Genomic DNA, 27,691 nt, shown 5'->3' with positions numbered 1-27,691 from the left:
TGTCTGGCCCTCTCTGTCAGGGAGGGGGAGGGAAAGATCCAGGCTGGGAAGCCACCTGCCAGTGCTGGCTGGCCCATCGCCCTCACTCATCCCATCAGTCGTATGTGGCCACAGGCCTAGACCAGGTCCACAGGACCGACCTGTAGGCGAATCTTCCCTAAACCTCCTCTCCCTGTGTGCGCGGGCAGGCATCCCACAACAGCCCCACCAGGCCAAGGCTCTCCTCGCAACCACCACCTCTTCCCAGAGATTTCTTTTGCGCCCAGATCTCACTGCTCAGAGCGAACGGCCAGTCACTCCCTTCATCCATCTCCACAGCCTCCATTTCTTTTCTTTTCACAGAAGAATAACATTGGTTGAAGCAAAGACTGAGTGGCCAGGACAGGCGACAGTTTCAACAGCCTAACCTGTAAGGTTAACTTCATCTAGAGAACACTCCTCAACTGACCCTCACAGCCCTGCTCTGATGCCCTAAAGCCCATGCTGTGCATAGAGCACGTGCACAGGGCCCAAGAGCCTGAGTGACCAGGCTGACTGGACCATCCGCTGTGAGAGAAAACACATTATTAACTGCTTCCCAGGGAGAGCAGGGCAATATGTTTGACTCTAAATTGGGACTGGGTTTAAGGAAAAGAACAGAGATGAAATTTTTGTCTCCTGAGAAGCCGAGTTCCCACTTGGTCCAAAAGCAAAGTTAAGATTAATGAGCTCATGTGTTATATTTACTGATAAGTTCATTACTCGAAGATATTGGATAGTGTTGTCTTTGTCCTAAAGGACTTCCCAGCCTAAGTGTGGATGGCCTCAATATACATCCTCCATCTAACCAGCACAGCTGTCCTTTGGGGCAAGCCTACCTGTGGGGAGAGGGGCTCTGATGGGGCGCTGGCAGCATGGCACCATGACATGCTGGTAGGCATTTTCTGCCACCAAGTCCTGACATACTTCTGGAACTTCGGCATCTATAAAAAGGGTGGGAGAACCCCCAATGCCCCCTTCCCTCCTTGTTTTCAAGATACGGAGATGATGTAGGAGAAGGTCCCAGGGGCTCTTCTCTGCTTCTGATGAATGGTGCCGGCTGAATCAAAGTAGCAGGAAATGGATTACCTCTGAAATTAACTGAGCCCTGGCTCAGCCTAACACCTCATTAGTCAAAGGCAGAGTGGGGCAGAAAGGAGAGGCTCCAGCCTTGTCCTCACTACACATCCCGCACAACTTTGCTTAGCTTGCCTTCCCCTGGCTACAGAGCAGCCCCCCTCAGGGATCTGAGAGCCCCAGGCTCCGTGTGGAAAAGGAAACAGGGCGTGACAACCACAACAGCTGCCTGATGCTCTCTCTACACACCCGAGGATTCTCCATCCAGCCAGAAACACCTCATTTCTCCCTCCGAGTTCTGTGTACCTCTGTCAGATACAACTTGACACTTGGCTTTGATTTCTGTAAGGTAAAAACCACTACACAGCAGCTACACTTGGGTGTAGCACGGGTAACAATTAGAATATATGGCATTGTAATTCACTGGGGAAGAGTGTCTGGGCAAATTCTAGAAGGCTAGCTTCCCAACTTGCTGTACTGAGGTTAGTAGCTGGAATAAATTAAGTCAATCCCCTCTCCTGTCAGGGTCACTCACCAAAAGGAAGTTACATGCTGGAACTTGTCCCAAATGCTGAGCAGGTATGATCCACTGACAGCAGCCAATCGGCTAAATGCATTTTGGTGTCAGTATTCGGGAATGGGTTGCTCTGGATACAGATGGGGGTGGTGGGGGGCGGGAATGACCCGTGGGTAGACGAATCTCTATCCTCTTTTCTTGGTACCCACAGATCTGTTTCCAGAAACTATTGCAAGTGTCATGAACTTTCAATTATTCTCTGATTGAATTCTTTAAACAGAGCTGGGTATGGAGAAATGAGTTCAGGCTGCTAGGGAAGATGATTGTTCTTAATTTCAGTGATGAATACAGTTTAAAAGCGCAAGGGGATTTACAGCCTCTGTCTACATCCTCCACAGTGTTCATTAGAAACCAATTAGGGCCTTCCAGAGAGGGTCAACCAAGGCAGTGTCCGAAGGGATGAAAGCACAGAGGACAATGAATTGATCAGCTGAGCTGCAATATGGGTTTGGTATCATCACCAGAGGATTACACAATTCTTTTCTCCCCTAATTTAAAAAAGTTATATATCAAAACTGAATTCACTCATTAATTTGCATACATACAATCAATCCATACCTACACTCTCGTCATGGCCCCCATAGTTCAGCATCATGTACTTTAAAAAAAAATTCAATATACGTTTGCCTATAAGAGCTACATACCACATGGTACTCTGGCAGGATGAGGATGGATCAGGGTAAGAGAATATGATTAAAAGGACGCTGATTCCCAAAAGAGAATGAAAACACCCAAAGCCAAAGTTTTTGAAAATATGACATGCCTGCTAAATGTGGTTTAACCTCAGCCCTTGCCCCTCTGGTGTCACATAACTGGCTGCCCTGCTCCCGAGAGGCCCGGATTCCTGGTTTTCCATGAAATACTGGCGTAGGAGGAAGCTGCAGAGCTCCTATAGGCTGCTGGGGTTGTTTTCAGTACATCTGCACGAAACACTCAAGAATTTGTGTGGGTGTTTCTTCACTAGCTGGCACTGAAGAACAATTTGGGATGAGCCCTTGATTAAAAAGGGAGGGTGAAGCAGCAACTCTGTGTGCACTTTGTTCCATGCCCCACCCCCTGCCCCTCCCTGGCTTCTGGCTGCCCATCCCTCACGCAGGAAGAGGAAGAGGAGGCCCCCACAGCAGGTGATACCAGTCAGCCCCCTCCCAGTGAGCTGAGCTGGAAGGTCTCCAGCAGCTACATCCTCAGTTTGAAAAAACCTTCTTTAAGCAGGCAGCATCAGGAGGGAAGAGGATGACTGTGTAGATGGTCACAGGGCTGACCTACTCAGGCTCATCCCAGTGCCCTGCCCAAGCCTGTGGCTATGGACAGCAAGAGGTGGGGGGGATACCAGAAGCTTCCCTAACTCTATCACTCAGAGATACAAGAAAGGGTTTTTCCCTCACATGGCATGAGAAATACAGAAGACAGCATTCAAGTCACTGGCCCTCAACAGAGAAGCCTGGGGGCATTCTTGTAGGACAGGTATTTTAATGGAAACCACTCCTCTGGACTCAGCCCTCCTGATGTGGGCCTGGGGCCTGTGGCACCCATGACCATATGCCATATCAACCTAAAGATGGTCAACACCCAATGGCCCTGAAAATACATTCCCAGCACAAAATGGAACTAAGGCTCATTCTTCTAAGACTCGAAAAGGTCTGAAAAGTGCATGTTTCTAAAAATGCTCATTTGGTGGGAACCAAACTTCTGACTCTTTAGCTTTTAAAGTTAATGTCTGGAAGCCATACAATTCATTCTGATGCCTTCATCCACAGTTAAACTTCACATCTGCTTACACGGGTGTGTGTGTGTGTGTGTGTGTGTGTGTGTGTGTGTGTGTGTGTATGTGTATTTTGAGACTAAACACACAGGATAGAGAATAATTTGTACAAATGCCATCATCAAACACAGATGACACCCAACACCTTTCTCTAAGTGCTATGAAAGTTTTAACACTGTTTTCTGTTTCACTAACTTGTTTACAAAAATCCACAACTATCACTGCCCAAGAGGAACACTGGGAAGAAGCCTCACCAAAGACCTGAGAAGAAAGGGTCTGTGTCCTTTACCTCTCAGTAGTGCTGGTAGGCAAGGCCCTGAGGGCACTAGAACCAGATAACTGCTTCACCTACCAGTTCCATCCCTCCACTGCTCCCTCACCCACAAGCCATGGGAAATGGCTAAGGTACTGGGGGCAGGGAGATGGGAGGAGGAGGAGCTGGGGGGCAGAAGGAGGGAGCCAACCTTACACTCTGTAGGCAGCAGGCAGGGTAGCCCTTACCCTCTGGCTGAGGCCCTGGGCTCCTCCCCCCCACAGCCAGCACTTCCCTCCAAACCCTAAGAATTAAGCAGGGGCTGGAACTTTATCCATGGAATTTCCTAAGGGAGGCAAAGAAAGTGATGCCAAAATCCACATTCCAAGTCTCAGCCCTTGACATTTTTATTCAATCTCTGTCAGACAGAAATGCTGCTTATCGGCTTTATCTTAGAGTAAAAAGCCCCATTTAAAGTTGGCAAAGTTGGGCAGCTCTGGATAGTTTTAGACTTTAATTAATTAAACATCTGTTTTCTCACAGGATCTGACCCCCTCCACCCCCCCCCCCCCCCCAACTTGAAGGCTCACCCACCGCGGTGGTTTTAGTAAAGTCACAGACCAGGGCAGGCCTCAGCTCCAGCTATTTAGGTGTTTCTACCTCACTTGTAAGAAATATTTTACACTTTCTTGCTCATTTGAATTTCAAATTGTCAAAGCAAAGGTTCAAGCAGAAACTAAAAATACTGACAAGCCTTGGGGACCGAGGCCCTGTAAAAATGATCCACCGGTGAGCAGCCTGAGGTGGCAGTGCACGTGTGCATGCTGTCTGTGCAGTCACGTCTGCCCTCCAGCCCCCTACCTGTGCTGGCTGCAGTGTACATGCAGTTAGGAGGACAATCAGAGACTGTTCCTACACGTGAGCATGGGCTCCAGCAAACACAGCCTACCCGACGCCTCCCGAAGCTTCCTGAGAAACCTCGGCAACAGACACTCCAAATTTTAACTCATCAATAGGCACCACTTCCTATCTTTTTAAAGAATAATGACAAATGTGCCTGAGCCATGTGTCTGAAATGACCAGGCAAGCTTGTTAGAAAAAAGGATCACATTTTTTTTTCCAGCAAGGTAAAAGTTTCTTAAAGCTCAGGACAGCACAGTGACCTCATAGCTCATTTGTAAGTACATGCTGGGAACAGCAGGTGGCTACAGGAAAGCTTGTTGGAAAGCATTAGCCATTTATACTCCCACCAGCAGCAATCCCGGATTACACCACATTCACTGACCCAATGCCCAAGGCAGAATTTGTAGCACAGAAACATATTAAAGGATCTTAACACATTTTATTTCATCATACCCAGGGTATGGGCAAAGCAGCTACAAGTGATTCAGGAACGGAGTGTGTCTGCTTTGCATTCTCCTCCATCTCTGGCTCTGCATGGTGGAGGGGAAAGCATCGTGCTCCAAGAAACAGAACTGGAAAGTGGCTCATGAGTGGCCAACACAGTGCTTAGCTGGGCCGGGGGAGAGAATGGGTGGATGGGCAGGGGTCAGCTGCCCAGGGTGCTGGAACCAAAGCCACAGTAGATCAAGGTGGGCATCGGTCTGTTTTTCAAAGGGAAGGAGAGCCTTCAGTTTGTAAGAGCCCATTCTACTCAACAATTTAATAAAAACCACTAAAATATACCAAGACAATTCTAAAACAGAAGCAATCATCTGTTTTCCCCCAAATCAATTATAATACCAGTTAGATACAAGCTAAATGTTAGAACAAAAAAGCAGTGTGACAGCAGGCAAAGATATGGGAGCCTGGTGCCCTGAGCTCCTAAGGTGGCTGTGTGCACTCAGCAAGTGGCTCTGGGAGAGGAGACAGCAGCAGAGGGAGAAAAAGGTGTTGTGGTCCAGTGTAATAACAAAGCTCCTGAAGCAACTTGCACACGTCATTTTAAAAGTATACAAAATTCACCACTCCTGGTATCCTTTATTGTTCTCTAGATAGCTCCCTTCTTGCAAAAACTCTACTGACCTCTTTCCTCTCCTCTGGGGGGAATGTCTGCCTTGTCCCAGTAATGTCTCCTATCACCCAACTCAGGCAACCTTGCTTTACCTGACATTCACAGAACAAGTCCTGCCCCCTTCACTCTTGCCTCCACCCAGGAAAAGCCTAGTCCTATTTTTGCCACCGTGGGTGGGAGGTAGGGCAGGGCACCTGCATCACAAAGGATACTGTGCCATCAATTCTGACTTGTGAGAACCCTCCAAGCATGCCCGGTAACACCTCAGCGCACAAGGAAGAAGGGGGTTGGCTGTAGGCTCACATTCTGCTGGGCTGTTTTATCTACAGATGAACATATATTTAAAAACTAAGAGAAAATGGCTCAAGACAGTTTTTGCCACAGGAATAATGACTTGCATTTTCAAACATCATTCCATTTCAGTAGCAAAGGCAGGCAGTATTAGCCTCTTGGTACCTGAGGCAGTTTTAATGATCCAGAAAAACCCTAGCAGGTGCCTGCAGTCCCAGCCTCTGCTCCATTCCTTCCCCCCACCACAGGCCTCTCAGGGTCTCCAGATAATAGTGAGGTCCTGGCAGGAAACTTCCATTTCTTGGGTGACCTTATCCTCCTCCCAACAGGCTGGAGATTTCTCTTTCAGCATTTCCTTGTCCTTTAAAGGACTACGTTCTCAAATGGAGAACCCTCCTAGAAAACTAGCTCCAAAGCTGCACTGTAGGCAAGAAAAAGGGCCCTACCCACCCCACCCAAGAGCCACTGAGGGCACAGCCTGGGCCCAGTGGAGCAACTTAGCTGCCAGGCTCTCCAGAGAACTGTGGCCTGTTTAGCCATCCCTGAGGCTACACTGGCAAGAGCCAGTTCACCCAAGTCACAGAATGTCAGGGGGCCTCCGACTGTAAATGCCATGTGTCTCTCTCCAGAACAACACTTGGAAAGGAAAGGAATACTTTCTCCATTTTTCTCTGTCGGCCTTTCAATCCATATGGTGAGGTCATGGGACAGAGTACGAAGATGACAGATCGGAACTGGGAGGTACCTATGGCAAATCCCATAAACAGCGCAACCTCAAGTTCTCTTTCTGCAAAACCCAGTGAGAAACTTGTGCTTTGGAGCCAAAGTACTGGATTCAAGTTCCAGCTGCAATGCTCTGACAGTTGTGTGTTACAGGTAAGTCATTCAACCTTTCGGAGCCTCACTTGTACCGCCCATAAACGGGGTTACGGACATTAAAGCAGCTAGTGCACACGAAGCCCCCGGCTGGAGGAAGGCTGCTGCTGGATGGCTCCTCCAGCTTTTGTCACCCCCTCACCTTACAGGATATAACTAACAAACTCGACTTCAAGGCTGGGAGCCCCCTTCCCCTTCTTCCTCCTCCCGTTTACCTCTCAGTCTAGACTCTGGTTTCCTTCTGAGAAACTGCTACTGACAAAGGAGAATGAACGTGAAATCTTCCTCTGAACACGTGGTCTCCTCTGCCCCTCTTCACAAACCTCTTTGTACAGACTACAGATGCACAGTAAGTGACAAGCTCAGTAAAGATTTCTGTTGAAGATATGCAAATTTTAGAGCAACTTGATTTAAATATATGAAGACTACACAGGGCAGCCTAGAAAGCACTCACTGGTTAGGGACACCATGAAAGGGACACAAACTTTCCAAGGACAGCAGAGAGCAGCTTCTCTGCTCCTGTGGGGGCTTCTCCACAGGTATGGTTGTGAATTCTGCAAGCCTCTCTCACAAGCAGAGGCAGAGCAAGTGTGTTTCCAAGTTTGGTCACGTACTGACCGTGTGCTGAAGAGCCCGTGTCTATTTCCCTGAGATGGTCGAGCTGGGAGCTGCGGTGAAAGCAGGAACAAGAGAAAGGAATGGGCTGTAGACATTCTGAAAACAATTATGCTTTTATCCAAATGGTGCCAATGTCACGTGCATTTGCTTTGTGCTTCTTTTAAGAATGAAAAGTCTCTCTACATGCCTCGTTTTCACATTAACTCAGAAAGGTCATTCTGAGGGCCTCCAGAGTACAAGCACGCTCTTCTTGATCTTCACAAAATTTAAGCCTTAAAGTCACAAATCCCACAACATGTGAGGTCCACTATTCTAAGTGTGTGTAGAGGGGAGGGGAGGGCAGAGAAGCTGGCTTCTTGATTCTCCATTTTTAAAGTTACTTTATTTAAACACCCCTCATCTGCAGGGAGAGAGGCTTACTCAGTGGCAGAAGAATGCTTTAGCCGTACACATGAATTCAGACTTGAAACCAAACCATGGATATAGACAGTTAAAACCCCCAATGAATGGACCACCCACTCCAGGATCCTAGAGACTTCTTCTCTGCCTGGGTGGGGGGAGTTGACCTCACAGCCCAATTCCCTTTCACTCGGAGAGTGGGTGGGGAGGGGGGCACAGATAAGGTTATACAGTCCAGGTATATAAATGCCATGAATGGAGCTTGCTCATTGCTAAACCCAATGGGCTCTTTTCAGTTCTCCTCGATAGTGTCTGGAACAGTTGACTACTCCCATGGGCACATACTGCTTTCCTTGTTTTTATTCTCTCTCCCTACTGTCCTTTAAGTATGAGAATTCCTCAGCGCTGGACTCTTTTTTTTTTTTTTTTTGTCTCACCCACACTTGCCCCAATGTTTAAAACTCTAACCACATAGGCCAACAACTTTGAAATGTCTTTCTCTGTCCCAGACCTACCTCTCTCTTTGGAGCTCTATGCCTCTGTATCCAATTATCTACGGGCTAAGTTGGATATCTTAGATTCAAGGTGCCCAAAATGGAACACTTGCTATTCCCTCACAAACATACTTCTTCAGTGTCCCCCACTCTAGCAGAACAGGCTCACCTTGCAGCCAGTGGCTCATGACACAAACCTGGGTCATCACTGATATATTCCTCATTCTTCACATTCAACTACCAAGTCCTGTGGATCCTAGTCCCCAAAATCAAATTCATTCTCCTCCTTCCACCTTTACCACCAGCACCCAAAGCCACCAGTGTCTCCTGCTAGGGCCACTCTAACAACCTTGTGATCCCACACACCCTGATCTGTGATAATCACACTCTTATTTAAACCCTTTAGGGGTTTCCCAAGAATGACAATCAATTTCACCATCTTAGCTCACTCTCATACCCCACTGCCTTTTTGTCTCTCCTCATGCCATTCACCCCCCCACCCTCCTGTACTCTATGTCCTTGACACACTCACCTAACCAAATGCTTGCTTCCTCAGGCCTCACTTTGAATGGCTTATCCTCAGGAAGACCTCCCTAGACTCTCAGACTAATCTAGAGCCCCATTATACACTCTCATGGCATCCTGGACTTTTCCTTGAAACACTGGTCACAATTATAATTATACAGTCATTGTGTAATGTTTTCATTTAACTTGTTTTCCTGATTTCCTGAAAGCAGGAACCACGCTTTTGTAATTTAATGCCTAGAACAGTGTGTGGTTCACTCAAAATATTTCAACTGAGTTAATGAACGGGAGGTTAGTTACAGAGACTGTGTGCTCCGAACCTCAGGGGACAGATAAAGGCCAGTCAAGAGCTCAAGTGGCCAAATCCAACCTGCTCACCCTCACTTCTCAGCAGCATCTGTCTCCTGTTCCTTTCTTGTAGTATTTCTCTCCCTTGGCTTCTATGGTGTTCTGTGATGTTCCTCATCTTCCTCCCACCTCACTGGCTATAGCTCCTTGGGACCCTTTATTGGCTTCCCTTCTGAAACCACTACAGAATATAGTCCTCTTGTATTTTTGTACATTCCCTCCTGTAGGTAATCTCATCCAGACCCAAAGCTTCAAGTACAGTCTAAACACTGATGCCTCTGGAACTTTTATTTCCATCCACAAATTATTCCCCTAAACTCTAAACTCCTATATTTAACTTACTACTTGACAAACACACCAGAACAGACTGGTTAACAGGAACCTCAACTGTAACATGTTCAAAACAAAAGTCCTGTATTAGCTCATCTCCTAATCCTCCCTGCCTCAGGGAGTGATACCATATCCACACAGTTGCTCAAGCCAAACCCGGGCCTCCTTCTTGGTTTCCTATTCCCTTATTCCTCGCGCCAACTTTATTATTAGTCTTGTTGGATATACCTCTAACTGATGTTCTAAATCTGCCCAAGTGCTTCTCGCCATCATCTCATGCAAAACTCCCGTGCCAAGAATGAGTGCGGCATGCTGATGGAACAGAACAAAGGCCAGCAAAGGCTGAGATGCAGTGAGGCCAAGCCTCCAACATGGCTACCTGGAGCCCACAATGCAGTTGCACTCTTCTGCCTTTGCTGCCTTCCCACCCCCAGCCTTCTCTCTCAGAGCAGTTAGAGGGATTTCTTTCTTTTTCTTTCCTTCTTTCAGGGCAAGTGACTTGAGATGTACTTTTTAATATTTGTTAATTAATTCCTGTTTGAATAGGTAATACATGAATATAACAGAAATTCAATTTGCAGGAAATAATATTCAACAAAAACTAAGTCTCCCTTCCCATTCTCTCAGTTGCCCTCCCCAGAGGCAAAGCAACCACTACGACCAGTTCTTATGTATTCTTGATAGTGTATGCATACACAAGCATTTGTGTTCATGTCCCAGAGGGATAGAAATGTAACATAAAATGTAAATCAGATCACACCACTCCTTTGCCTAAAGCCCTTCAATGCCTTCCCACTACTTTTACTTAGAGTAAAATTCTAGTAGACCTTGCAAAGGTCTAACTATCCCCCATCTGGTCCTGCCCGCCTCTCCTCACGCACTGTGCTCCAACCACACGGGCCACCTTTCTGGTCCTGATATGCTAGGTTGTTCCTCCCTCAGGGTCACCTCACTGTTCTCTCCATCGAGGACACTTCCCCTGCCCAAGCTCTCTGAATGGCTGGCTCTCACCAGTTTTTATGTCTCAGCTCAGCTTTCACCTCCTTCCAGATGCTAGCCTCCCCACCACTACCTGCAGCACCCCCACCCCACCCCCACCCAGGGCAGAGCCCTTCTCTTTCTCCGTCATCCTATTACACCACAGCACTTACTCCTACCACAAAATATCTCATTTATATCTTTTCCCTTGTTTACTGCATCTCCCTCCCAAAGAATAAAAGCACCATGCGGTCAGGGACTTTGTTGCTGTTTTCCCTGCTGTTCCTCTGGAACTCAAGTAGACTGAATAAATAAATAATTTGAGTCAACATCTGACTCATTAAAAATAGAAGAAAATTACTTTTGGCAATAAAAGAAATGTTTAATGCTGGTAACTGTGCCCCTCCCTGCCACCCCTGGAAAGGAACACCACCACACAGTCTACTTCCAATTACCTGGGTAAACAGGAGCACAGTGAGTGCAATCTAAAAACTATTACTGTCTGGCTTTGGATATATTCCATTGTTTTGCAGTATCCGGTTTACTTTCCTAATTATGCTTTTCTATTGCCATTATTAATATGAACCTATATTCACTGAGCTCACTCTGAGAGGCAACCCAGAAATGTCCAAGATGGCATTAGATGCTCTCCTGGAATTAAAACTTTGCTGTAACTCATAATCACAAATGAGCTGAGTACAGATAATGAAGAATTGAAGCATAATCACCCAAGTTCCCACTGACATTCATTTCGTACTCTACCCCCCAGTATTTTGGTCATTTATTCCAGATTCCATGGAAAATTAATCCTGGGGTAGTTAAGTTCAAAGGAAGAGCAATTTAATTGATACAAGAGTATGAACACCAACCTGGCCCTTTAATTTGTAAATCTGGAAGCCTTCCCCTTCCCAGGTGAATCTGTTACACTGCAGTGCACCGCTCTAGGGAGCACATGTCATACTATGTATTAGTCACAAGAATGCACAAACTCCATCATGTGCTGACTCATAGTTTCCATCTCCCAGGAGCCACCTGGGTTCAAGAAGAGCATGTGAGTGTGTGGAGAGGCCTGCTGCTATACAGCATAATCTAGAGAGGAAGAAGCCTGCTCAGCTCCTCAAGGCACAAGTGGGCTGCCAGAAGTCTAAGCCTCCATTACCCACAGGAAACGTCTTCAACAGAGTATCCACTGCCTGCCACCTCCCACCTTACAGCCTAAGAACAACCCATCTGCATCCAAGCAACATCTTGATTGATACTTAGAAAATTCTGGCCATAGGAGAGCATCCAACACCTGCATGGTATACTTTCCCCTAGTCCCTCTGCAGCCAGAAAGTACTGTTCTGGAGAATTCATCAGGAAAAATGAAGCAGTCTTGGCTGTCTGCTGCAGGAGAGAGCCACTGGGCAGAGTTTCCCATAGGCCAGTGCCATCTGTATCCCAGTCATCCAACATGACATTGCACATTTCAGCACGTACAACAGTCGGTGAGGCCCCGTGATCATGTACAGGGAGGTACCCAGAGAAAAGAGGAGCACTTCTTGTCATCCCCTCCTTCCAAATATGCCTCTGTGCTGCACACTGAGAATAAAGCAGACAGTACAGGTGGCTCTACCTGTCAACTCCACAGGCGACAACAGGGAAAGGGAACATCCTTCAAATCTCAGCAAGAGGTAAGCTGGGGCACCCTCCCAAGCTCACACAATCCCTTGAGTAAATGCCAGTGGACTTCCCCACCCACCACATCTCCATTTCTGCCCTCTTCCCATTTCCTTACATTTCTAGTCCTTTTCTACTTTGTTTTCCTCCTTTTTCTAACACCTCCCCCCAAACCCCCCCACTCCCGCTTTCTGTTTCTCAAGGTGCCTCAGTAGCTATGGTTGCCTTGACACCTGCTCTGACCACAGAGGGGGTTTTCTGGACAGTAGGCTCAAGGGCAGACCGACTCTGGTGGACAGTGGGAGTATCCACACTATGTAGCTTCTACATGTGCAGCTGTCATCTGTCTGGAAAGTACATGGCAGATGACTTCATCTCCTGCTCAATTCTGCCTAAGCCTGAATAGGGATGGGAATAATGTTTGTACAAACAAGGATATGTGGAAAGGTGAGCAATTTCGTAGAGAAGCCAGCTGACCCAATTATCTTAGGCACTTCTCCAGTGAATTATAGGGCTGACTCATCCTTTTTGGTCTTTGGCCTCTGAATTCTGTGCCATATTTCACAGTGGGCCTTGACTACCCCAAATCAGCATTTCTTCTCAGCAGCTAGACAGTGCCATCTCTCAGCACGTATCTCCCACCTACCCAGCATGTGTATGTTTGGAGTCTCTGGGTCCTGTCCCAGGGACGCTCTCCCTAGTGGCACTGAGTTTCAGAGACTGAATGGTTCTAATGACGCCAACCACTATCTGAGAAACTATAATCCACAAACACTGTGATGGGGCTCTGGTCAGGGGGCAGACAATACATATTGAGTGCTAAGGTGACCTTCCCCATATCTGTCTTCTAAAAGATGGCTGTGCCCCCCAAATGCAAGTTCTCTTTATATATATAACACTACCTATAATATCAACCGATGCTGCGGAACCTGTGTTGCTGATTTGTCACAGTCTTATTCAGGCTCATTGCTGGCCGCAAGATAGCCAAACCTGAAGTGGTGAGGCTTTTCTTGGAGTCTACATCTCTAGGGCCCAATAGTTGAGGAGTAAGGACTATCATGTGATCTTATCAGAGCCTTGGTCTGCTTAGGTAAAAGCACTTTCCAGAAGCAGAAACAAACTTTATTGATATTGATCTCTTCAGAGGAAAGGTGCTATAGAAATCTCATCTAATAAATAAAGGATTCAGGCTCCAGTGTTGGGCTGTCAGTCCAGCAAGGAAAAGAAGCTATCAGGCTCAAGGAGTCAAAAGTATTTATTGGTCATCTGTGCAATGTTTACAGAGCACTATTCTAGGGGCTGGGTGGAGGAAAAGGAAAAGAAAAAAGTCACTAGTTTTCCTGCCTTTCAAGACAGCTGGAGATGTGCAGAGAGGAAAACAGCTGAAGGACACAAGAAGCAAAGCAAGAAATCAACTGCAAATAAAATCAATACAACCCAGCTATATGCAATAAATCGGGGGCACTGAGGAGAGGTCAACTGCATAAGGTATCCTGGAGTGGGTAAGTTTTCAAGGACAATGAGGACATGAATTAGCACTCAGGAAAAAATGGAACGTTCACATCAATAAGAATTAAGTGCCACTGTGTCTCACATTACCCAGGCACAGTGAGAAACAAAAAGGTGGCAACACTATGGACCTTGTCCTCCAGAAGCATCTTATCTAGATGGAGTGACAAGTGGCACATGGAGCAAACTGGAAACAGTATATTGGGATGACTTATTACCACCGTCTCAAGTGGTTCTCACATAGTAGGCTGCATACATTTTTACCATTCATTGTTCAATAAAAAGCATCTCTGAATTGGGGCAGTGCTTAACAAATGGGCTAAGATCTATATGGCTGAAACTAGATGTAACTCATGCTGCAGGTTATCTCTCACTGTTTAGGACACCCATGGGCCAGTAGGGGGACATGAACACTGGTGGGATTCTGGGAGCTCAACAGATCTGGGCTCCAATGCCAGCCACTCCCTTAGTATTTGAGTTACTCAACTTCAAAGCTTGAGTGTTCTCTTCTGTAAATACGTAGTACCATTTCACAGCAATGCTTTCATTAGGGTCAAGTGATGGAACATAGGAGTAGGCATCCACTGTATAGTAGGTATTCAATAAAGCTGTTACTTTCTCCTTTACCCAGAGGATCACAACTGCAATGGTAGAGTTCACTCATTCACTCGAATGGTCACTAGGTATCAGTGCACTTCTACTACAGTAGAAGCTGCCGAAGAACACCATATGGTCCCTGCCCTCCAGTGCTTATGGTCTAGGAGGAAGGAAAGCTAATGTATGTTCTGAGAAGTATAACAACAGAGGTCAGCCATGGACTCCATAAATGAGAAGACTTTTTAGCAGTTTCAGAAGGAGATCAGCAGGTAAAGAAGGGTTTTTGTTTAAAAAGACATCCAGATTTTGTAAGGGCTTCTGATGAGGAATTCTGTGGAGACAAACACTGAGCCCACTCTATCATGCCTATATCCCATCCTAGGCCATAACATCCCCACACAAGTTCTTCAGTCCTTGTGAATGGACTTGCTACTGGAGGACTGGGGTGCCAGAAAGCCAAAGCCCCTGTGTTCCAGTATCTGAGGAACAGGCTTGCAGGGGAGGAAGATGATTTGTGACAGGTCACTCTGGAGGACAGAGTGAGGAGAAATAAGGGCACATTATAGAAAAAGGCTGTTTTTATTCAATGGAGGAGGCACCTAGGTGGTCTAAGCTGCCTGGCAATAAGACCTGCCACATTCCCTCCAGGCTGAAGATGTACACGGTGGCTGGATTACCTGCAAGGGCACTGCTGCTGCTGTGGTTTCAAGGTCAGTTTGAGGGGCTGGCCAGGCACCAGATGGGTGACTTCTAAGTCGCTTAAGTACTTGAAATCTATGCCAGAGTGTGACAGGTTAGGCAGGAATGAGAGACTGATGTGGTTGTATACAGCAGGTCTGTGACCTCCAAAGAGCTCATTTTATTCATGTGCAAGATGAATCACAGGTTTCACTAATGCAAACACACTCATTCCCAAAGTCGAATATTTAATTAAACCATAAGCTTATCAAATATTTTTAATTACACCAAGCAAGCAATTCTACCCTATCTGATGTATGTATGTCTTGGCTGATTTCTACCCCCTACCAATAAAAATTCAAGGCAGATAAAAGTATGTAACAACAAATAATGGTAAGGTTCCCTATCTACACCTTATTCCTCCAGCCAAATATTCCACCGGGAAACCCTCAGGTTGCACATGTACCCTGGCTTCCAGAATTAACATGGAGACCAGCCCAGACATCCTCTCATTCACTTGCTTGGGCATGTCTTCGACTACTACTACTACAAAAGGGCTTTCTCCTAAGGATAATCAGCAGGTTCACCAGAACGCCACATTTCTGTGACCTCCGATTTGTCTTGCACATTATTAGTCAACACTGTCTGGGTACCACCATAGGCCACATACTCTAATAAGGGCAGTGGGAAGCTACAGAATAATACAAGATCCTGACCCTTGAGGATTTCAGAATCTAGGAGGGAAGAGAAGATCAGTAGAGGAAGGCATGTGTTAAATACTCAGAAGATGTAAATTTCTAAGTAAAAGAGAATGGAGTTGACTAGATCTGATATAAAACTTCTATGATGTGGATCACCTTATTTGACATGTCCAGTAATTCTATTTGGTCTTAAATTACCTTTGCATTTCCCATGAAAACAATGAGATATTAAGTGTGCCGACAGTTTATCAAACATTGGGGTATAAGAGAATTACCTGAGCAACTGCACTTTTACTTTCTAAAGAAGCATCCCCTTCTATCTGGGGATAGGCCCACATTTTTCAAGCAGCAGTGCTCATGAGGGAATCGCAGTAAGAATCTCTTTGAGAAGACTGGTAATATCTAATAGCATATATTTGCTATTACAATGTACTACATTATGTATATAGTACATTATGTGTATAGTACTACAACGTACTATACAATGTATACAACGTATTAAACACAAATTAGTTTAACTACATACATTAAAGGCTTTGGAAAGAACATTTAGCAAAACTCTGTGAACAAATTGTTGTTAATCTGCAAGAAAAAAAATTTAATAAAAAATCCTATTATTTTGTCTAAATACTACTTTATTTATCTTTACTGCTAATGGTCTAATCTGGTGACATTTTGCTGCAAAGGGTTCATAGAAGAGTCCTGAGTTCTGAGCTAGGTTTTGGAGGCCAAACTAAGAGGAAGTGAAAATAGTCAGGTGTATTAACTTGAAAGAAAGACCAAGAAATCTTTTTGGGTACTTCAGAAGAGACCAGCAGGATTTGGTGGTAACAACAAGCCAACATCAAGGATGTGTGATGAAGAGTTATAGTTGGGCGGGGGGGGGGGGGGGGGCAAGACCTATGTGATGGGAGCAGGCACTGCTGTGAGCAGTCACCCTGGGCAGGAACTTTTTAGTCCCTGAGCTTTACAACAAAGGCTGCATGAAGTACCAATATTTTAGCACACAGGTGTGATCTGAGGCTAGTGGAAACCTTTCTGATCTGTTTCCTCATTTATAGAAAAAAGTGGGGTTGGCATGGCTGCTAAGGCTCCTTTATTATCTATCTACCCACAAATTTTTGTGATTGTGTCTTGTGGTAAAAGCACTGAATTCAAGCAAAGCATTTCCAAGCTTCTCTCAGTGTGGTTTGCTTTTATTACCTCAAGTGAGAATAACCCAGACAGAATAGCATTTTGGTGTCTTGTTATGATATTGGTGTGAGGAAAAGAGGAATATTCTCAGGGCACAGGTTTTCCCCACTATAGATGGAGACACATTACACAGAACTGTGAACAAAGGGAATATGCTTCAACTGTAAACAGAAATGAATTCATGGGATGGTAAACTCTTATTATTTTTTTTAATGTTTATTTTGAGAGTGGTTATGAGCAGAGGAGGGGCAGAAAGAGAGGGAGAGAGAGAATTCCAAGCAATGAGAGCACAAAGCCCAATGCAGGGCTTGATCCCATGAACCTTGAGATCATGACCTGAGCTGAAATCAAGAGTTGGACGCTTAACTGATTGAGCCACCCAGGTGCCTCTGGATGATAAAACTTTTAAAACACAGTTTTGCTCTTTTTTTTTTTTAATTTTTATTTATTTTTGAGACAGAGACAGAGCATGAACGGGGGGAGGGTGAGAGAGAGAGAGAGAGGGAGACACAGAATCCAAGCAGGCTCCAGGCTCCCAGCTGTCAGCACAGAGCCCGATGCGGGGCTCGAACTCACAAACTGTGAGATCGTGACCTGAGCTGAAGTTAGACGCTTAACCGACTGAGCCACCCAGGCGCCCCTTGCTCATCTTTTTTAGGCCACATGGTAGTTCACCATGGGCTATATCATCTGTTTGGGGGGATGTATTTGAATATTGCCTGTTTTCCTAGAATGTATTCAACAGCTACAAATATTACAAATGTCAGAGAAGGGCAGAGGTGGGGAACAGCTATAAAAAATCTACAGCAGATGGGGTGCCTGGCTGGCTCAGTTGGAAAAGCATGCACTGATCTCAGGGTTCTGAGTTTGAGCCCCACACTGGGTGTAGAGATTACTAAAAAAAATTAAACTTAAAAAATCTACAGCTAAATCATACTTAGTTGTAAAACACAGAATTTTACCTAAGATCAGGGAAAAAGGCAAAGAGATCCAGTCTCAACACTTCCATTCAACATTATGGTAGAGGTCATGGCCAGTGCAACAATGCAAGAAGAAAACTGGCATAAAGTTTGAAAAGGAGTAAAACTGCCTTTATACACAATGACATGATCATGGATGTAGAAAATCCTAAGAAATCTAGAACTAATAAGTGAATTAGAGCTGCAGAATAAAAAATAATATGCAAAAATTGTGTTGTGAAGTGACAGCAAAGAACAATCTGAAAATACATTTTAAAAATTCTGCTCACAACAGCATCAAAAAATTAAAATGGGAATAAGTTCTTTAAAAGGTACTGAAAAATACAAAATATTGCTGAGAAACTTGAGAAGACTTACATACCATATTCGTGGGTTGGGATATTGTTAAGATGGCAATGCTGTACATCTTTTTTAAATGGTAAAGATACTTGAGGTATGGACTCTTCACAGAAGAACTGATAAATAAGTAACCAAAAAGCTTATGAAAAAGATGCTTAATATCACTAGTTATCAGGGAAATGTGTGATGGGAAATTAATATAACACACCAAGCTGGCACCACATACCCACTAGAATAGCTAAAGTTAAATCAAAGACAATATTAAATGTTGACAAATTATGGGTAAATTGGAACCATAATGCATTACTAATGGAATTTTCTTAAAGTGCTAAACGTCAGAGTCATTCAACCTGGCAATTCCACCTCTGTATCTACCTAAGAAGAATTAAACATATATCCACATAAAAACTTACACATGAATATTTATAGCAGCTTCATTCAAAACATCCTCAAACTGGTAACAACCGAAATGTATGTCAACCGGTAAATGTGTTAAGATCCATACAACGAAATACTACCCAACATTATAGAGGAATGAACTACCAATACATGACAATATGGATCAATCTCATAAACACCATGCCATGTAGAAATACAAGACTACATATATATACTGTATGAATCCACTGATATTAAAATTATCGAAAAGGCAAAATTATAACAACAGAAAAGCAGATCAATCAGTGGCTGCCTGGGGCTGGAGTAGGGGAGAGTAGGGATTGACTGAAAAGGGGCACAAGGGAAATTTTACAGGTGACTAAAAACATTTTAAAATTTGAATTTGGTGAAAGCTGTACCACTTAAATTTACCAAAACTCACTGACCTGTAAAATAGGTGAATATTATGGTATATAAATTCCATCTAAAAAAATCTGTTAAAAAAAGAACAAACAAACCCATGCACACTCTGCTGGACAAAGAATTAACTGAAACTATTTACTCTTGGAACCAAAACAAAAGACATCAATAATTCATTTTCTTTTGCAACGATCCATTTTTCCCCCCTCCCATAAGGAAGTATTTCTAAGCAGGGTAACCTAGCCAAATAGCTTTGATAAAATTATTGATAAAATTACTGTGCTGTTATTGCTGCTCAGATTGGACTACAGAAGTAGTGGCAAATTTGTTGTCCAGACAGAAAATATTTCACTTCATGGGACAAGGGTCTCCTGGTTCACCTCTCAGTAGGGTGGGAATGTGACAAAGGCTTCAGCAGATGTGTTCTGTACATTTTGTCTTTTGAAAGCTCAGTCTTTGATGCTCCTTTGCTGGGGAGGGGAGCTCTTCACGTTTCTGATTTCTTTCTACACCCTTGTCAAAGGGCACATGGTAGGTTGGATCTCCGACACAGTGCTGAACTAATGGGCTAAATACGGAGTTAGTATTCAGTAAAAGGTTTGATTTGTTTTGCTCTAACATCTCAATGTGCAATTTATAGAGGAGCAGCAGAGGGACTAATCTGTTTGGTTTTAGACTAGAATTCTTATACATTAAAGATTAAATGGGGAACACAGCATACTCTTGTTCAGGTAAAAGTACAGTGAGAGCGAAAGAGAGTAGCAAAGGGAGAACATTTTCTCAGAATCTGCCTCAAGATATCCAATTACTCTTAGTTCTCACATTTACAGTAACTCCCATCAAAGGGTGTTTTTGTTTTGGAAGGATGGACAGGACACCTATGTTACCATAGGTAACATATACCCAGCTGCTGTCTTATAAGTAATGGAGAAACGTTAGCCTTTCATTGCCAGACTCAGCATGAAAACATGAAAAGGGCTGAGGTCTTGGTAACCACACACTCTCTCCTATAATACATGGCAGAGCATAAACTCACCACTCAATAGCAGTAATGATAACACTAAACCAACCAAATCAATTTGGTCAAGATAAAAGATCTCTGGTGTTTCCCTGGATAGCAGAGTTTTCTAACGGATCCAGGCTAGAACTCTGTAAGGGAATAAAGCCTTTATAAAAACATGCATTGCCTTGCTTTCTTTTAGAGACAAAGGACAGAATGCCACGTGTTCCTGACAGGTTCAAATCACATGTGGATGAGAGTTAAATAAAGGCGCAGATACAAGGACTTATTTGTGATGATTTCTGATCCTGGTGAAATGGACCAGCCTAGTCATTTCATGTCACCAACACACCTCATTATCACCACAGCTCCTTGCCCAACTCTGGACCATAAGATATCACCATTCATTCACTCTGTAGTCCCCTGTAGTGCAGAGATGGCTGTGACAGAGGCACATCCCTTTTCACTTAGTGAATTAGTTCACATTCTTCCCAGATCATTCCACTTAAAAAGATTCAGCAATCTCCCGGGCCTTCTTGTGTGCTTAACTGGAGCAGGGGAGGGAGTCAAGGGGCACCTGGGTGGCTCAGTCGGTTAAGCGTCCAACTTTAGCTCAGATCATGATCTCCCAGTTCACGAGCTCGAGCCCTGCGTCGGGCTCTGTGCTGACAGCTCAGAGCCTGGAGACTGCTTTGGATTCTGTGTCTCCCTCTCTTGGTGCCCCTCTCTTGATTATGCTCTGTCTCTCTCGCTCTTAAAAATAAACATAAAAATAAAAAAATAAACACACACAAAAAAGCGTGTTGACTATATTCAAAACCACGGGCAGCTTCTCACTGCAAACCAACATCCAAACCGTACAGCCTGGAGCCTGGAATCCTTACCCTCCCTTTCTAGTAGTCTCTTCTCACTCAACCCCAAGGCTCCATCCAGCTGTATAGAGGTCACCATCTTTGACCAGGTAGTCCCTCTTACCCCACATCTAAATCCCACTCTGCCTTTGAAGCCCCAATTGTCACAACCTATACAAGTACTGTAGTTGGAATTAATCTCTCTCTCCCCATGTTCCTACATATATGGCTTATGCCTCAGTTAAAACTCTTATGGTAGGCTGCCCTGGATGTCAGCTATTTCATGCCTTCCTCCTAGGCCCAGCAAATCCCTATTTTGAATGCATATTAAAACCACCTTGGGGATACCTAGAAAAATGGCTGATTCCAGGAGTTGGCAAAGGTCAAGTACAAGACACATCCAGAACACATCTTATAACTGCCAGAAAGTAAGGAAACGTTTTTGGCACAGTTTGAGCACCAAAATAATTAAGTATAGTAATGAATTATGAACCACTGATAAAATAGAAGAGCTCATGAGCCTGTAATAACAACAGATAAATAAATGGGGAAGAAGGGTTTTCACTTACATAAGAACGCTGAGTGTCAAAGGAGAAATGAAGAAGGAGGGCTAGAGTTAGAAAATCATCATTTTGCAACGATCATAGTAAAGACTGGTTCAGGGGCACTTGGGTGGCTCAGTTAGTTAAGCATCCGACTTTGGCTCAGGTCATGATCTCATGGTTTGTGAATTTGAGCCCCACGTCAGGCTCTATGCAGACAGCTCAGAGCCTGAAGCCTACTTCAGATTCTGTGTCTCCCTCCCCCTCTGTCCTCCTCCACTCACGTGCTCGCTCCTCTCTCTCTCTCTCTCTCAAAAATAAACAGACATTAAAAAATTAAAAAGACCGGGGCGCCTGGGTGGCGCAGTCGGTTAAGCATCCGACTTCAGCTCAGGTCACAATCTCGCGGTCCGTGAGTTCGAGCCCCGCGTCGGGCTCTGGGCTGATGGCTCAGAGCCTGGAGCCTGCTTCCGATTCTGTCTCTCCCTCTCTCTCTCTGCCCCTCCCCCGTTCATGCTCTGTCTCTCTCTGTCTCAAAAATAAATAAACGTTAAAAAAAAAAAATTAAAAAAAAAAATTTAAAAGACCAGTTCAGGCAAGAATCATCAATGGATGCTAAATCTAAGAGACACTTTTGATGATGAGCAGGATACTGACATGGTCACAAAGTGTCTTCCCACAGACTGCTTACTACTTGCGTGGTCAAAGATAGTAACTATAGAGTGGAGAAACTGGGCAACACTTTGAGTGAATTAAAATTAATATCTACAGTGAGGGGGATAATGGACATCTGTGCCTAATATAAAATCCTGAGAAAGACACATCACTTAATAGGAGTCTGAGACTAGGCTGGGAATAAGTAATCTGAATCTAATCATGAAGAAACACCAAACACCAAATAGAAACAAAGAGAGTTCTATTAAAAGGGGGGGAGGGCTATAGTCTTCAAAAATATCAATATCATTAAAAACAAAGAAAGGCCATAAAAACGTTTCAAGTTAAAAGGGTCTAAAGAGACATGACAACTAAATGCAATACTTGATCCTGGACTGGAGGGGGAAAAAGTGCTTTTACAGGAGACATTTTTGGATCAACTGAGAAAACCAGAATATGGGTGGCAGATTTAATAAAAGCACTGAATCAGTATCAATTTACTAAAATTGATAACTGCTATGGATATAAAATAATATCCCTATTCTTGGAAAACATTCATTGACGTTTATAAAGACAAAAGGCCATGTTTGCAGCTTACCTCAAATGGCCCAGAAAAACACTTTAAACTTCCAAATAAAAAGCTAAAACAATAGCTGGTGTCCTTTTCTGATTTAATTATTTAGAGTGAGGCCCAGACATTCTATTTTTAAAAGCTTCCCAGGACTGAGAACTGCCTAGAGCAGTGGTTCCTCAGACCAGCAGCAACATGACCCAGGACCTCGTTACACATTCACAGGCCACTGAATCAGACCTCTGGGAGGTGGGGGGTGGTCAGCAATCTGTGTTTGTCACACCTTCCATGCGAGTCTGATGTCCACTCAAGTTTGGAACCACGGACCTAGACTAAGAGCTCCTACATTCTATATTTCTAGATCCTACATTCCCCACAAAAGCTAGCAAAATGCTTCGTGCATTGTCGTATCTCGATAAATGCTTGAAGAATTTAGTTTTACAGTGAATGATGATGCAGAAAATGACCACTGAGGCACTTGGGAGATGATAAACTAAAGGGCTAAAGCATTACTATGGAGTTTCTAAAGTGAATATAAAATTTATTTTGAAAGCAATAATGGAAGTCAGATTATTCAGGTTGTTAGTAAAAGCACTGTTATCCCAAAAGGGAGCATATCGGCTTACAGTTTAAGTCACTGTCAACTGAAAACAGGTGATAACTTATGCAAGCTCTTAGACTGGTATTTAAAAATTAATTCTGTGGTTCTGGGAAGCAAGGCACAACAATAACTAAGCCACGCTGTGTGCATCATGCAAGATCTGCTTAGAGAACACAGCATTCACATGGCTGTGATGTGGCCCAGATCTGATGAGGATGGTCAAATTTCAGAACATCTTCTAGCTGGCCTTTGGAGAGACAAGACTCCTGTAATGAGAATGAGCTGATCAATTTGCCTACTGAGTAGAAAATGAAACAAATAAATCCATTTTTATGCAATTGTTTTCTATCTTGAGAAGCTAAACTGTTGAAGATGCTCTAGGATGCAGGACGTCATCCCAGCTTCACCACATGCCTTTTCTAATTGGCATCCTGAGAGATTTCACAGGAAAAGGGTGTTACTTTGGTATTGTTGATTTAAAGGTTATCTAGTCACAGCAAGGCAGAGAAGAATTCATCTTCAAAATTCACCTCCTTATTGAAAGCCCATGGAGTATCTTGGCAATTAACAATTCCTATCACCTCTAGCTGTTCCCTATGTGAGAAGGCTCAGAACTCGCCTTACAAATTGCTCTTTTGAAGATCAAAGGGAAGCTGAATGTGTCTGTGTGTGCTCTCGATGAGACTGTAATTTAATGGAATTTTTAGAGAAGCCTTGCTGGCAGTGTTTGGATGACAGCCCCGGGGCGGAGGATTCAGGGGAGCTTGGCCACTCTTCCCTTTGGAGCGTCTTCTCTGTCTTTAATTGGCACCTCATTAGAAATTAATGAAAATGACATCCTCTGTTCTTCCTGCTCTAGGCATCGAATGCTACAAAAAGGCCCATCACAATTCATAACACATTCAATTTATATAGCAATGGCTCTTAAGCATTATTTATGAGATGTGAATTTCTTGTCAGCAGTTAATAACCTGTACAGAGTGGAAGGGGAATGGAAAAAAAGATTGTGAATATATATATTAAGAAAAAGATTTTCTGCAGCGGAGAAGTGTTCTGTTTGAGTTCAAACTACCTTCCTGAGTCTTCACTTCTAGCAGGAAATTACTATGCTCCCCCCCACCCCCAACCTTTCAGGGCAGTTCAATGTCTCTTCAACACCCCATGCATCCTCAAGGAAATAACTACACAACTCACCCTTTCCTAGAGAGATCCAAGCAGACAGGCAGGAAGAACACAAGAGCTATTTGTCAAAGACAATCCCAGAGGTGTATGTTCCCACTGCTCTATTGCTGTCCTTTATCTTTTAAAATGTGGCAGTAGACTCAGTCATTTTTCTGGGCACATAAGTGTAACACTCTCAGTGGGCCAAACTGAACTCCCCACTCTCTCTAGGAAGGCTACAACTGGAGGGAGTGCACAAAGCTCAGGGCTTTCTTTCCCAGCATTAAGATCAAATCTCTCTGTAAGTAGACCCTCAGAATTGGGCATAAGCCAAGGGACTATGTGTTAGATCATTTAAAAAGAATGCATATCTGTGGTAAACCCAGCAGGCACTCAGAATTTACCAAGACACTCAAGTTGGCTTCACTCAGGAGCATGTAAAATCATCTAACATGTATTTCTAGATTTTTTTCAGCTGAGTGCTTAAGACCTTAGGAAATCTGGGAGACCTGGTTACAATACTTCTGGATCTCTCAGTGCTAAACTGTGAATTCTCACCGCTTGCCTGACAAGGACAGGAGGTATCAGCCATTGCCAGAGGCAAGACAGCATACTTTATGGATCAATTGCTTGATCCACTAGGGCAAATCCTGTGTAATACCCAGGATTCAGTTGCTTTCAAGAAGGAAACAAGAACATAAGGTACAGGAAAATCTCATGATTCTAATTTAGGAATAACCAAGAGCATGTGTTATAAAAGCAATAGGCAAAACGGTCAGGTGGGCTTCACAACACTGATAACAGACTGAAGTACTGAACCCCTGCCCCCACAAAAGTTCATGTGAAGACCAAAGCTAAGAATCTGCAGACCACCAAAGACTGGACAAACCCTTCAATACAGGCGAAGGTGGTTAGCCACCATGCACCAGAGTCCGCTCTGGCTAACCACAGTATTCCTTCCCTGTTTCACTATGGATTTAAAATCACGTGGCAGGGTTGCTGAAGATGCAGTCTAAGAATAAGGTTCTGGGCTCTTCTGGAGTTCTACATGAACACAACTGAAGTCTGAAAACTCTGCTGACAGCCTCTCCTCTCACCTTTTCTCCTATCTCTCTTCTTTACACTTTCACACAAGTGTTTAATAGGAAAGTAAATGCCAAGCTAAAAAAATAAAAACTCATCCAGTGACACCTGGACTTCCCATGCTGGTGTCTGTTTCTGCAGTTGAGCATACACTTCCAATCTCATTGAGTACCACACACCAGAGCGCACCAGAGCGTGCAACAAACAGATTCCTGGTCTTGATAACAACAGGAGTTCTGACTTTGTTTCCATGAGAAGCTGGTACCCCTCCTTTCCTTTTGATTTCCAACAGGGTAAATAACTGAGGCACAGGGAAGCAATGGCTGCCTCTTCAGAAGATGAAGGACTATGAGTAACTGTAATTTTCTAACTGCTGAGAGAACCATCTAGTCCTGCCTGCCAGCATCAGTACTTGTAGGGTATCTATGGCTATCGCAGAGGAGAAGGGAGGCTTCTAAAGCTCACTCCTTAGGGCAAAGAATACAAGATACTCAGAGGCAAGAGCCAGGTCTCCAAGTCTGCCTGATGACAGCTCTTGTCCCATAGAACAATTTTATAAAACAAAGCTTTAAATCAGGAAATAAAAACAGGAACAGGAAATCTGTAAGTCAGCCTAAATAATGCAGCTACACAATTCTGCTTCTCTGTGACATCACGTACGTGGTCAAAGGGAGAGAAAGAATTGGTCTAAGTTGTGTTCCGTTGTGGGTAGTCATGAAGGTTTTAAAAATACATCCCTGTACAGCAATTCTAAGAGCTAGTATAACACTGGATAATACAGAAGAAAATGTTACTTTAAAGCTACTTCAAGGGGTTAACTGACAATGAATTATGATTCAAAGAAAATGTTCCAACCAAACTTTAATTTAAAAGGGGTATGGGGGGAAAGAGTTTCCATTTATTATACGTAGTAAGATGTTCATTCAAAATGAATAACTGAATTTTATGGTACATATCTCAGAATGTCACTGGTTTGGTTAATTTCTAAGTAAGTCATCAATGAATAGGAACTAGAGTAATATGTAGTGGGGAGAAGTTGGAATCAGTAAGCAGTGACAATGCAACTCTAACGAGATAAATTTAAGAGTGGGAATGTTTGTGCCTTGTTTTTACGTGTGAGAGGAAATAAAGGGCGTTTAGAAGTAAGACTTCTCGGGGTGCCTGGGTGGCTCAGTCCGTTGGGCGGCCAACTTCGGCTCAGGTCATGATCTCGCGGTCCGTGAGTTCGAGCCCCGCGTCGGGCTCTGTGCTGACAGCTCAGAGCCTGGAGCCTGTTTCAGATTCTGTGTCTCCCTCTCTCTGACCCTCCCCCTTTCATGCTTTGTCTTTCTCTGTCTCAAAAATAAATAAACGTTAAAAAAAAAATTAAAAAAAAAAAAGAAGTAAGACTTCTCTGCTCCTGCTTTATGAATCTCCAAACCAGTAGCTTGCAGGGAAGTACTCAGGAGAAGAACAAAGGGCTTCAGCCTCTTAGGAATAATTTCCAAAGTTATGCCAGGGTGTCAAGGACCAGTCTCCATCATGCCACTGGGGGGAAAGCTTACCACAGCGGCATGATCCCAATTCCTGCTGCACCAGCTCCAGTTTGGTCTGACACTGGAAGCACCGACGTCGACTCTTCTGTTTAGACCGGCTGTTTTCCTCAGGTCGTTCGGTGTTCTCCAGTAGTCGTGCCCGTTTCACTGGCGAAGCCTCATTCTCAGACTGTGAATCTGACCAAAACAACACATTTAGGGGTCAGGGTTAGTGCCTGGCCCAGCAAGCACAGCTAATTAATGTACTGCCAGGCCTTCTGCTGCCCTTTTCCAGGAACTGGACCTGTGTGAGCAAGAGCCAGTTCTGCCTGGCCTGGTTTATACTGCACAGATTGTGACAAGAATGTACCTTCGGGGCAGACTTCTAATAAGCGAGGCCTGAGCTAGGAGAGGAGAGCAGGGTTACTTAACAAAAATCAGTCTGATGCTGTTGTTTTTAAAAACAGCTGTTTCTCTGAGGAAACCATCCAAACTGGGATCCTCTCTTTCTCTGTACCCCATCTCTGGGCCTTACTGCTTGTACTGGTTATTTACTGCTTCTTAGATATTTGGCCTCAAGTAGATTGTAATTCATTAGAGAAGAGACTATATCTAATATTTCTTTATATCACCATATATAGCACAATTCTATACCCAATGCCACTGTTTGATGGGTGATCCATAATCTTTTCTAGTAAA

The 27,691-nt window shown here is 44.1% G+C and overlaps 1 protein-coding gene across 1 annotated transcript in view; it reads right to left on the bottom strand.

The window, feature by feature from the left end:
• ZFAND3 (zinc finger AN1-type containing 3) overlaps positions 1-27,691 on the bottom strand; it is a 328,034-nt gene that overhangs the window by 3,261 nt on the left and 297,082 nt on the right. Inside the window, exon 6 of the mRNA XM_047858007.1 lies at positions 27,023-27,190. Coding sequence (XP_047713963.1) covers positions 27,023-27,190 — 168 coding nt within the window. The remainder of the gene's footprint in view (positions 1-27,022; positions 27,191-27,691) is intronic.

This window comes from Prionailurus viverrinus, chromosome B2 (genome assembly GCF_022837055.1).
Source record: "Prionailurus viverrinus isolate Anna chromosome B2, UM_Priviv_1.0, whole genome shotgun sequence".
Classification (NCBI taxonomy): Eukaryota; Metazoa; Chordata; class Mammalia; order Carnivora; family Felidae; genus Prionailurus; species Prionailurus viverrinus.
This window is presented reverse-complemented; position numbering and strand designations above follow the sequence as displayed.